At 34.5% G+C, this 12,713-nt stretch overlaps 1 protein-coding gene across 2 annotated transcripts in view; it reads right to left on the bottom strand.

Annotated features, from left to right (window-relative positions):
- LOC143244865 (ephrin-B1-like) overlaps positions 1 to 12,713 on the bottom strand; it is a 375,415-nt gene that overhangs the window by 331,198 nt on the left and 31,504 nt on the right. The window contains exon 1 of one of the 2 annotated variants that reach the window (XM_076490293.1): positions 11,195 to 11,499. The exons of the other annotated variant lie outside the window; for it this stretch is intronic. Within the exon in view, the coding sequence (XP_076346408.1) occupies positions 11,195 to 11,322 (128 nt within the window). The 5' untranslated portion in view covers positions 11,323 to 11,499. Of the gene's footprint in view, positions 1 to 11,194; positions 11,500 to 12,713 lie in introns of those variants that run through there. 2 annotated transcript variants of the gene reach the window in all.

Consider the following 12,713-nt stretch of genomic DNA (forward strand, 5'->3'; position numbering starts at 1 on the left):
CTCCGATATAAAAAGTTTAACAAGCTCTGATCAGTTCTCACATACGAATGATATTTTGTATTGTTAGTAAAAAAAAATATTGATGAAATCTTAAACCATCAATTCTATGTCTTTCTAACACATGTCAATGTTATGTGCTCAAAAATGTAATAAACTTAGTTTTAATTCGAATGCATGCCTGAATCTGTTCATATAAACTCTATAAAAATATGTAGAAAAGGCAAATTGTCGCTAGATAAATAAATACCATGTAGAGAATAAAATAAAGGATAAAAATCGGCAACAAAGTACGATTTTAATGTGCAAGGTTATCCAAAATATTGTTGAATATATTAATGTTATATGTGGTATCAAAATAGAATAGTGCTGGCTTACTACACAGTCATAATTGGGCTTAAGCCATCTTATATAACAATGATTTATTTTTCTCAGTCAGTTTTATATAGTCTCGAAGAAGAACTGTAAAAATTAATGTTGAGAATTTATAGACGCTCTAGGTCGTAAAGTGTGTGTTTAAGTGACAATAAACGTCCATGATGTACTACATCTACCACTTGCTAAACAGCATCGATAAAGGATTGGCGGAGACAATGGCTGCACTTAGAGGTAAAATAGAGTAACGGATTTTCCCCTTATAGATTATTTGTACGGCATTCCAATCAGTGGCCACCATGCATCATAAAGTGTTAGAATCATATGATGTGAAAACTTACAATGGTATACTTATATAATATAATAAAAGAAGAATTGTTTTTTCCTTTACAAATTTTCATTTTTTTATGTACTTCTTGTTTCGTGATTTTTCTTTTTTTTTCACTCAAGACTTGTTGGACGCTACATTACCATACATAAAGTAAATAATTTATATTGATCTGAAGTTGTTGATTTATTTATCTATTAAATGAATAAGAAGTATAAGACTAGTTTCAGAAAAACTGCAGTGCAATATGGATAAAAGAATTACTGTCAAAAATATTCTGTGAACTGCAATCATAAGAATTAATACTGGGAACACAATATCTAAAAACATCAAAGAGAAGCAGCTTATATGTGGTATGTTACAAAGATTGTATATTAACATGTTTATTTCGATTTAAAACAGCAGAATATTACATATTCGCTTTACTTCAAATATTGTTTAGTTTAGTAATCATTTTCTCAGCTTCACAGGTATTAGCTTGTTATAAGAAAAAATTAGTTTTATAGAAAATATTGTTTCTAATAAAGATAAAACCGACTAAAGAAGAAAAAGAAGAAACTAATAGAACTAGTTCAACAATGAAATGAGTTATTTTAAATCAGAAAATAATAGATTCCACAAAATAAAAGTTATTTTCAACCAGCAGGACCGATTCAACAAGTTATTTTCAATCTCATTCGAGAAGCAATTGCTTTTATCATAAAAGAAATCATTCCAAAAAAAAGTGGCCAGCTGCTCAATGATTATTATTATATCTGTTTTAATCAAGAAAACAATGATATTACATGTAAAAAAAAAAAAAACTTCTCTGTGTAGATAAAAATATTTACACAACCAAAAAAATCATGAGACTTTACATACATAGCATATAATTTTAAATTATATCATAAAGATTTATCATATAGAAAAGGTTATTTTTTTGCATATAGAAGTATTCTATTTACAGAAGACCACTTTACCACTTTCTAGAAGGTTTGTTGCGAACTGTGGTATCAGATCGGCATATGTAGCACGTATATATTTAGTTCTCAGCGAATTCTCGACCATTGACAGGAGAATACAGCTACGGAAATTTATAGATATGTGAAAGTCTTTCAGTGAATTGATACTCGTGTAGTGAGCTTACTAAAATGATACGCGTAACAGTTAGAATAAGGGAGACTTCATTATCTGGCCCGGCATGGCCAAGCGTGTTGAGGCGTGCGACTCGTAATCTGAGGGTCGCGGGTTCGCATCCCCGTCGCGCCAAACATGCTCGCCCTTTCAGCCGTGAGGGCGTTATAATGTGGCGGTCAATCTCACTATTCGTTGGTAAAAGAGTAGCCCAAGAGTTCGCGGTGGGTGGTGATGACTAGCTGCCTTCCCTCTAGCTTTACACTACTAAATTAGCGACGGATAGCACAGATAGCCCTCGAGTAGCTTTGTGCGAAATTCAAAAACAAACAAACAAACTTGATTATCTACCATCGCAAATAAGTTCCCACACCATATATTAAGAAACCTGTGGCAACATCCTCTTCCAACAAAAAGATATCATTGTAAGCTAACTGGGGTGATTTTGTAGCACCTCTAAGAAGTTAATAAACGAGGTGATGAAAGTCACAGTCCAAAAGTTCGTAGGCTTTTAGACACAACTCGAAATCAAAGGTAGTAAAAAAATATTGAATCAACACAATTCCATTTGACGACATACATGCCACAATCCATCTACAATGGACCTTTTGCTTCTGGTCTTCTTAATTTGTTCTTAAAAGATGATGTCCGAGAAGACTGGAAGGTTTGAGGAAAGTCTGTGAAGATGTGTACCATCAGATTGGGCTAACTGTCCTTTGAATTAACTTTGAAATTGTAATCTGCAGTGCCGGGATAATTGTAGTAATCATGTCATTACGTCTGAGCACGATCGGTGTCAGAACAATTGTAGTAACCATGTCCACATCATTAAGTGCGATCGGTGTTGGGACAATTGTTGTAATCATATCCCTATGACTAAGTACGATTGACAGTGAAGAAAATAATTTCAAGAAAATTATGGAATCCATCACATTTTTCTTACACGGCGCGATTAACCCTCAACACTGATCATGAATCAGTTCCTTTCTCACGAATAAATATTACTTTAAAACCAAAATTAATCGTTTCCAAAAGATTAAACTCAATTGCAAGTAAAGGCAAACTGCTCTGATATTTTAAACGAAAAAATGAATGTTTTAAAAACATGCGAAAATTAATTTAAAATAAACAAATTTTTTTCGTTGCGTAATATTCGTTAATAATTATGTAGGTGCACACACACACTAATTACTTGTTAAAGTGTTAATTTCCTTCAAAATAATAGTTTCCTCATTCACAAAACTACTTTCAAGTAATGCATATATATATCTTCATATTCCTTTTTGTAGTATGCCGGGTATATTTCTCAGAATACATCTTTATTTTAACAAATATATTCTTTTAAGATACGATTGTTTCTTATTTTTAACTAAAAACAAGACGTTATGATCAGATTTGGGTACACGGATTTACATGAAAGGTCTAGCATGACCAGTTGGTTAAGGCGCTCGGATTCGTAATTTGATGGGCGCGGGTTTGAATCCCCCTCACACCAAACATGGTCTCTCTTTCAGCACTGTGAGCGTTGTAACTGACAGTCACTCTCACTATCTGTTGGGTTAGCGGTAAGTAGTGATAACTAGCTAGCTGTCTTCTCTCTAGTTTTACACTGCTAAGTTAGGAACGGCTAGCGTAGATAGCCCTCGTGTAGCTTTGCGCGAACTTAGAAACAAACAAACAAAATCTCGTAAGAAAAGACGGGGCAAATACTCCCACTCCATTCCATAGTATACCTTAACCTCACTTTTCATAGTAAACTGAAATAAATGCATTTTGGAAATAACAAACAAAAAGGCAGAAAAGTGCAGTCGGGGAGTAAAAAGTTGGTAAATTCTTATGTGAACCACTTAAAATTAAGATAATTAATGAATAACTATTGGTAAAACGTTAGATTAGCAACTACTAATTGTTTGTTTGTTTTTGGTTTTGAATTTTGCGCAAAGCTACTCGAGGGCTATCTGCGCTAGCTGTCCCTAATTTAGCAGTGTAAGACTAGAGGGAAGGCAGCTAGTCATCACCACCCATCGTCAACTCTTGGGCTACTCTTTTACCAACAAATAGTGTGATTGACCGTCACATTATAACGCCCCCACGGCTGAAAGGGCGAGCATGTTTGGTATTAACGGGATTACGAACCCGCGACCCTCGGATTACGAGTCGAACGCCTTAACACGCTTGGCCATGCCGGGTCGCAACTACTAATATAATAAAGGAAGTGTCTTGGTAATACCACATTTTAACAATGGTTTTATGTCATACTGCTTAGCAAGAGAAGTAGAACCTAATATTGTTGTTAGTCTACGTACAATGGATTCACAAAAGTAAGAATTTAAATGTATAGGCAACAAACCTGGAGAAATATTTGTCGTTTTCTCAATTTAGAGTATCCTTTGGTTAAAGAGGCCGGTTTTTTATTAAAAACATTGGTGATAAAACAGAAAATTGCTTAATCTAGAAACGAGTTAAGTTTAAAATTGAATTGTATTTTTGCTTTCATGATTTTTTTTTCCACTTTGCTCTAAGCTAGGTAGTCCCGACACTCACTACACTTATAAGGTTTCACGGTATCTTCCCTTACGTCCCCCTTTTAGTTCCGTCATTAAAATCATAATGGGTAGACAGTAATCGAACTATTCTGTCTGCATTTTGGCTTTTATAACTCCTATTTTGAGAAATCAAGCGTAACGCGACACACATTGGCTTTTATATAGGTTTGATAATAATCGTGATACAGCATACTAATTGTCTTAATGCGTGTGCAGCAGAGTTTAGTACAGTTTCAGAACTTGTATTTTTTATGGTATCCACCGGCAATGTTTTTAACCATGGGTCAGAAGTCATTCAGATGAGATATACAGAACCAAATATTAAGCACAAACTTCACAATAGTCTGTTACAGAACTTGATGTAGAAAATCGAGAAACCAAGCCATGATCACGCTACGTTACGATAACGAAAAGAGCACAAAACGTTCAAGAAGCGAAACCTGGATACAGTTGTACTGTATGTCATTATTGTATCACGAAATGTAAAAACCAAGTATCTGAATACAATTGAAACATTTATAGCGCTAAAAAAAGAATTTTTATAAGACTAAATTCACATGCACGAATAAATTTATTTTTAATCGCATATCAGTAACCTCTAAAAATTGTGGATTATCTACTTTAAGGTGATATCTGAACACCTAATTATTTTCAAAATAATACACGTTGTCCATTTAGTTCCATTAGGTAAGCTGTGCTGCTAACTTAAGAAATAAAATTATATATTTTAGGACAAACATTATAAGTGTTAAACAAAACTGCAACACCACAAAAATTCCTGAACAACACAATATACTTTAATAAAAAATATGTGTATGACACGAAACATGCAAAATGTTTTCAGTATATTACTTTGTTATGGATAACTAAATAAATTTATTTTTTCTAATAAAATACTCAATCTTATTTTACTTTATTTGAAATAAACGTGGAATTATTTATTAAAAATTCTCATGTAGTATAAATAAAAATAATTAAACGGAGCAGTTTGTGAATGAAGAACCCATTTGAAGAAATATTTAATACTCGGGTGTTTAGTGCATTGAAGCGACAAATGCGAACGGTCTTCATGTAAGAATTTACTATACGTCGCAATATTACTGCAGAATAACTTATGATACGTTCGGAAAGATCCATCACGGGCACCCACGAAGTTAGATAGATAGGCCGATAGTGGGATTATCGGATTACAACCAGTAGAGTAAGACTTTGTCATAGGCCAGATGGGGAGCTTCAAGAAATTAATCGTCAAATATCTATCTCGAACGATTTTCTCAGTAGTTTCTTTTTTTTTACTTTTTTTTATTATGATGGTAACTAACACGAGGGTAAAACCATTAATGTGATGATGCCGGTAACGAATGGAAATTGGCTGTGTAATCGAGTAAAGTGAACCGTCACAAGAGAACCAACTGTCACTGACATAAATAGATTGGTTACGTTATTGGGAACAAAAGAATAAGGACATCATTTGATTCAAAATCGGTGGGACACTAGCTAATCTTCTCGGAGAAATTGGCTAAGTTATTGAAAGAAGCCTAATCTATCATATCAAAAGATGTGACTTCTGTGTTTCTGACAGTTTGTCATTTACTGAAGGTACTGTCATTACAGACGTTCGTCATAAATCTTTTGATCCAAAAAAAAGTATTCTAGAAAATGTACTGAACAATAATTCTAAATCTTATAATCAATATAGTTATATGGAACTTAAAAAAAAAAAAAACATTTACTAGAAGCTTTTTGGAAACAAAAATTGCATACTTTCCTTCAAAAATATTAATGATTGTTAGCATTATGTTACGTTACGTACATGAAACATAGAACATAGCTATCATTAAATATTTATAGTATCTATCTCGAGGAAAGGTAAATAGTTCTCTGAATTATCAAAATAAAGTACAGAGACATTATACACATCTGGTTTGCAAAAAAAGAAAGAAAGAAAAAAGAACAAACTGAAACAAGTTACATGACTCAATTAGTTAAAGATTGTAGACGGTTAAGATGATAAACATATGAAAACAATCATTAATACACTAAATATTAAAAATATAATAAAATCCATGTTATGTACCTATCCATACAAGTATAGAGCAGGAACGCAACTGAAGAGCAGCATCAGAGAACCTGATATATGTATGAAAAAATCAACTTGTAAGTAAGATTCAAGAAAATAAATACGATTAGAATTATATAACATATTAGTTTAATACAGAAATAAAAATGTTCAAGAAAGGATTATTTATTTAGTTGTTTTAAAGCAAAGCCACATTGGACTATTTGCTGTGTGAGCCATGGTAGATCGAACTCTAAATATTTGGTGTCATAAGTCTATAAATTTACCGCTGTCCCATAGAGCAGAAATATAAAAAAGAGCAAGTTTTACAATAAATAAAAATGATATGTAAATATCTAGAACGACAGATATGTTGGAGAAAGAATGAATAACAATGACAAATTTTGAGGGAATAGAATTGTTCTTAAAAATACAGTGAAATTAAAAAAAAATATATATGGTTGTCGGCGTCTCACAAAAATAACTACAATGACAAACAAACCCATGAAAAGAAAAAGGCATAAATAGTGCAATGACAAGTAAAAGCAACAATAAGAATTGTTGTAGTAATGTAGTTTTTAGAGCTCACTCTCTTAGAGTCTGAGCCAAATAAGTAATAGCTACATCTACAGAGTTGTATCCTAATACAATTGAAAGAGTAGTTCTATCAGGACAGCAAATAAAAATAATTCAAGCGGGATTGTTATTTCTTAGTATGAGATTACAGTGATTAAGTAGGCTATTAGAGGCTAAATGGACAAATAGTTCTTTAATACACTTGTAAACAAGAGCATTTGAACTGCATCGCTACTGCTTCTTCTATTGACAATGCTCATCACGTTAGCTGAAGTTTCCACTACAAAGGATCACTAGTAATTGATTAATGTATGTGTACAAAACATGGTAGAATTTTCTTCAGTACATGCTTCAGCAAATTCAGTGTATGTCTGCTATCCACCCACCAACCCTCAGAAAATGGAACAAAAATGTTATAAATGCATTCAAAACATGAATTTTTAACCATTCTTTGTCAGATGATAAACATTATTTTATCATTACCCTTTAAAATGTGTTTTGGATTTGTCTCTTAAAAAAATAGCAGAAACGTAATAGCAGAAACTTAATATCCGATTCAGAATGTAAGTTAATGAAAGTTAACTTTTCAAATACCAAATTAAATCATTTCTAGCATGAGACAAGCTAAATAATTGAAGTTTGAAAATAAAACCCCAATAGAGAAGATACATAATTTGCGTGTCTGTAGTTTATACGTTGTTGAATAGTGGGATTGATCATTATATATAACGCCCCCACGACTAAAAGGGCGAAATATTTCGGGACGTGATTCAAATTCACCACCTTCAGGTTGGGAGCTGAGCACTTTCATCATCAAGAGAACGTATTTATAGATGCATATATATATATATATATATACGAGGGCTGTTCAAAAAATACGCGGACTGACGTCATAAAACAAAATGTACTTTATTTAGAAGTTACAGGTCTGGGACCCCTTCAAAGTACTCTCCTCCCCAACGCACACACTTATCCCAACGGTGTTTCCACTTGTTGAAACAGTCCTGGTACGCTTCTTTTGTAATGTCCTCCAGCTCCTTCGTCGCATTTGCCTTAATCTCGGGAATCGTCTCAAATCTTCTTCCTTTCAAGGGTCTTTTGAGTTTGGGGAACAAGAAAAAATCGCAAGGAGCAAGGTCAGGTGAGTAGGGGAGGGGTGTGGGGAAGAACAGTGATCGAGTGTTTGGCCAAAAACTCACGAGTTCTGAGGCACAAATTTCGCAGCAACGCGGTGCATCTTCAATTTTTTGGTCAAAATCTCGTAACAAGATCCAACTGATATCCCACACTCTTCAGCAAGCTCCCTGACAGTCAGACGTCGATTTGCCCGCACCAGGGTGTTGATTGTGTCGACGTGTGGGTCGTCAGTTGACGTGGAAGGACGTCCAGGACGCTCATCATCTTCAATGGACTGTCGACCATCCTTAAAACGTTCATGTTACTTGAAACATGCCGTACGCTTCAGGGGAATTCGCTTGGTGTCGCTAGGTTTGCACAGATCAGCTGATTACGACGCCATTTCCCGATTGCAGATATCTTCATATGTGTATTAGCTACGCGGTTTTAAGTGAAGTGCGATTTTTTCGTTTGGCGGATTTCAGAATGAATGACCTGAAGGAGCAACGACTTGCTGTGAAATTTTGTGTTAAACTTGGAAAATCTGCGACTGAAACTTTTGCTATGCTTAACACGGCTTACGGTGATGTTGCTATGAAGCGTATGCATGTTTCAAGTAACATGAACGTTTTAAAGATGGTCGACAGTCCATTGAAGATGATGAGCGTCCTGGACGTCCTTCCACGTCAACTGACGACCCACACGTCGACAAAATCAACACCCTGGTGCGGGCAAATCGACGACTGACTGTCAGGGAGCTTGCTGAAGAGTGTGGGATATCAGTTGGATCTTGTTACGAGATTTTGACCGAAAAATTGAAGATGCACCGCGTTGCTGCGAAATTTGTGCCTCAGAACTCGTGAGTTTTTGGCCAAACACTCGATCATTGTTCTTCTCCACCCACCTCTACTCACCTGATTTTGCTCCTTGCGATTTTTCTTGTTCCCCAAACTCAAAAGACCCTTGAAAGGAAGGAGATTTGAGACGATTCCCGAGATTAAGGCAAATGCGACGAAGGAGCTGGAGGACATTACAAAAGAAGCGTACCAGGACTGTTTCAACAAGTGGAAACACCGTTGGGATAAGTGTATGCGTTAGGGAGGAGAGTACTTTGAAGGGGTCCCAGACCTGTAACTTCTAAATAAAGTACATTTTGTTTTATGACGTCAGTCCGCGTATTTTTTGAACAGCCCTCGTACACACCTGCCCGCAAGAATGTACAGAAGAAACTGTGAAACAATATTGGTGTAGCCTCCCCGCTGCTACAGCGGTAAGTCTACTGATTTATAACGCTAAAATCAGGGGTTCGATTCGCCTCGGTGGGCTCAGCAGATAGCCCGATGTGGCTTTGCTATAAGAAAACACACATACACACACTGTATTGCCTTTTCTGTTTTCACGGACTTCTGCAACTCGTGGAAGAAAGAGTGATAATGAAGACTGATTCGATAACTACTATATTTCTAGTTATATTGTCCTAATTTAATGACACACTGATTTTTCAGACGAGTTGGCTAAGATTTGAAGCAAATCATTTTGTTATCGTCTGTAGTAAAAACAGAGTTTTGAAAACAACAACAAATAAAACCTCTAAGTAGAAGTTGTAATGGTCACTTTTCTTTGTGAAATTGTTCAGCTGATCAAAGCCAAGGGCATAAACGACCTCTCTTCTGGCGCAGTAACGGGCTTAATGGCCTTCGGAGTATATTGGAGAGGTACCGAAAATGTATTATCGTAATAACCAGTAACTTCATAGATTAATATGAAATTAACTAAATTTTCTCCATTTATCAATTTAAACCTTTTCAGTCAGTTAATGGAAATACAAATAATCACTTTCGATGAGAGGAAACCGCCTACTTAAAGTAAAACCAATGGTATACTCGGTATCAAGTTTGTTTTTGAATTTCGTGCAAAGCTACAATTTGGTTATTTGCGCTAGCCGTCCCTAATTTAGCAATGTAAGACTAGATGGGAAGCAGCTAGCCACTACCCATCGCCAACTCTTGGGCTACTGATTTTACGAACGGATAGTGGAAGTGATCGTTCCATTATAACACCTCTATGGCTGAAAGGGCAAGCCATGTTGGTGCAACGGGGATTCTAAACCGCGACCCTCAAATTACGATTTGAGCGCCTTAACCACGTGGCCATGCCGAGGCGGGTATCAAGTATAGCTTGTTAAATATATTTTTCTTACGTTCTTATTTACAAGTATCAAAATTATTTATGTCATTACTTGTGTACACTTGCTGTTAACGGTATTTATAGCGTAAATCCAATAATATGTGGAACACTACATCTGTCATAGTATATAATATATAGTAAGAGACACTCGAGATCTATACGATTAAAACATGTGTACTTATGGGACAACGAGGCCCTTACACAAATGTACAAGGAAATTACAATAAATCTCAAGTTTTTATAGTAAAAAAATTAATGATTAGGTACGTATATATTTAGTGATAGGAGTGTCCACCCTTATCTGATAAAATTTTAGTATATTAAGATATCCAATTAAACATTTTATTTACAAATATTCGCAACTAGCATGCGTATGTACAAAGTTACACAATGATCTATCTGTCCTCTGCCTACCACGCGTATTGAAACCCGATTTGTAGCGTTGTAAGTCTGCAGACATATCGCTTAGTCACTGGGGGCGTATGCGAATATAATGACACTAATATTTCATCGACTTTAATTAAATTAACATCTAAACTTTGAAATATTTAATACTGACTTTCATTGGTTAACGTCAGTCTGGGATTTTACATATCATAATACTGTATATTTACACAAATTCCTTATATATGTTTCTTTCATTTCGTTCATTGTTCGTATATTTCTACGCGTACCAGTGGGACAGTGGTATATCTGCGACTTTTATCCCCAGAAGGCGGGTTTCGATACCGTGGTGGTTGGAATACAGATATTTCTTTGTTTAGCTTTAGACTTAATGATCAACACAAACCATTCTTTTATTATTCAATAGGTCTATTCATCTCTCCTTTCTTTTAATTATGTTATACAGAACAAAATACTGTCTGCATTTGAAGGATGAAAACAAACATCACTTACATGGGATTTGATGAATTCCAGTAAACCTTGAACAATGTTTTGGCAGAGACTCCATTAGGGACCGATAAAGTACATACTAAACTGAGGCCTACAACTCCATATATATAGATCAGAGTCAAGCGCGACATGGTTACCTCGCCAAGGTTCTCCTTTTTAAGGTCCGACGAAAGAATGGAAGTTAAATGTCTTGAGAAAGTGATATGAAGTAGTCTATCTTTTCAAATATCTTAGAATTAAGTTCAATTTATCAACATTTTTCATGACGTAAGAAGAAAAAATCTGAAAAACATCGCTGACAGAACTCAAACGGGGCTCGCGCACATACATACACATAAACACTTACACATATGCTTCTGCAAAGGAACCATACCAGAAAGCCAGTAGGGTGCAGATACATTATTCGCCATCTAACGGTGAAGATTAGAAACAACTATAAAGGATTGCAATGCTTCTTTACCATGTATGCAAAATGTTGTTGCTTATTTTAAAAAAAACATTTAAAAATTTACTTTTTTCCAACAGAAAAGAAAAAACAAAGGACATGATGCATTATAAAACATCCATTATCTTTCATGTAATTTATTTTATTTGTATTAAAGATCCACCCATGGGACAGATATACGTTTAAGAATTACAGCATTAAATTCCGGAGACAAATTTCCTTCAGTGAACACAAGCAAATAGCAAAATGTGACTTTGCTCTAAAAACAAATAAACAAATGTATTAGGAGAAAAGATCGAACCTTCTATTAACAAACCAAACATTTTTTTGGAAATAGTTGTTACTTTTACTGAAGACTGTGTGTGACTCACTACAGATGTATAGTAATCTTCAGCTGAATTTATAAATTCTCAGTTATACATTTATAGTTTTTACTGCGATAATATATATATATAATGTAATACATAAAATATTTTCCTCCATCTAGCTTCAATTAAAAAAAACAACAAAAAACTTCATGTTTTTCACCATTCAATAGAAATAAATGGTGTTCACATGATTTTAAGAACCTTCTGAGAAATATGTAGTAGGAAATAACATTTGAGGTTGTTTTCATATAAGATCCATTGCATGAAGGGTTTATTATATATCCTCGAAACAATGGAAATAATATAAATACATGAAATCCATTCATATTCACATTTTACGTAATACAAAACATCAGTTGCCGTGTTTCTTAGTGGATCTTATTTATAAGACCAGTTTGAACAAAGCTAAAGGTGATGGCCCGTTATTGTGAGCCCATTTTCGGGTATAAATTACCACACTTTTAGAAAACAGTTTTTGTGTTACCTGTGTATTTGCTCGGGATAGTTATAAGTTGAAACTAATATATAAGAACTGAAAATTTTATATCTATCTTTCTATTTAATCTAGTAAGCATGAAACTGATTGCTTAATCTTCCGTTTCTTAAGTGAATTTTAAGTGTTATAACTAGGTGGAGATTTGTTAATTTGTTTCAAAAAAATTTGCACAGGGATACATGAAGATTATCTCATTTCACCATTCCTAATTTT

The sequence above is a fragment of the Tachypleus tridentatus genome, chromosome 2 (assembly GCF_004210375.1).
Source record: "Tachypleus tridentatus isolate NWPU-2018 chromosome 2, ASM421037v1, whole genome shotgun sequence".
Lineage (NCBI taxonomy): Eukaryota > Metazoa > Arthropoda > Merostomata > Xiphosura > Limulidae > Tachypleus > Tachypleus tridentatus.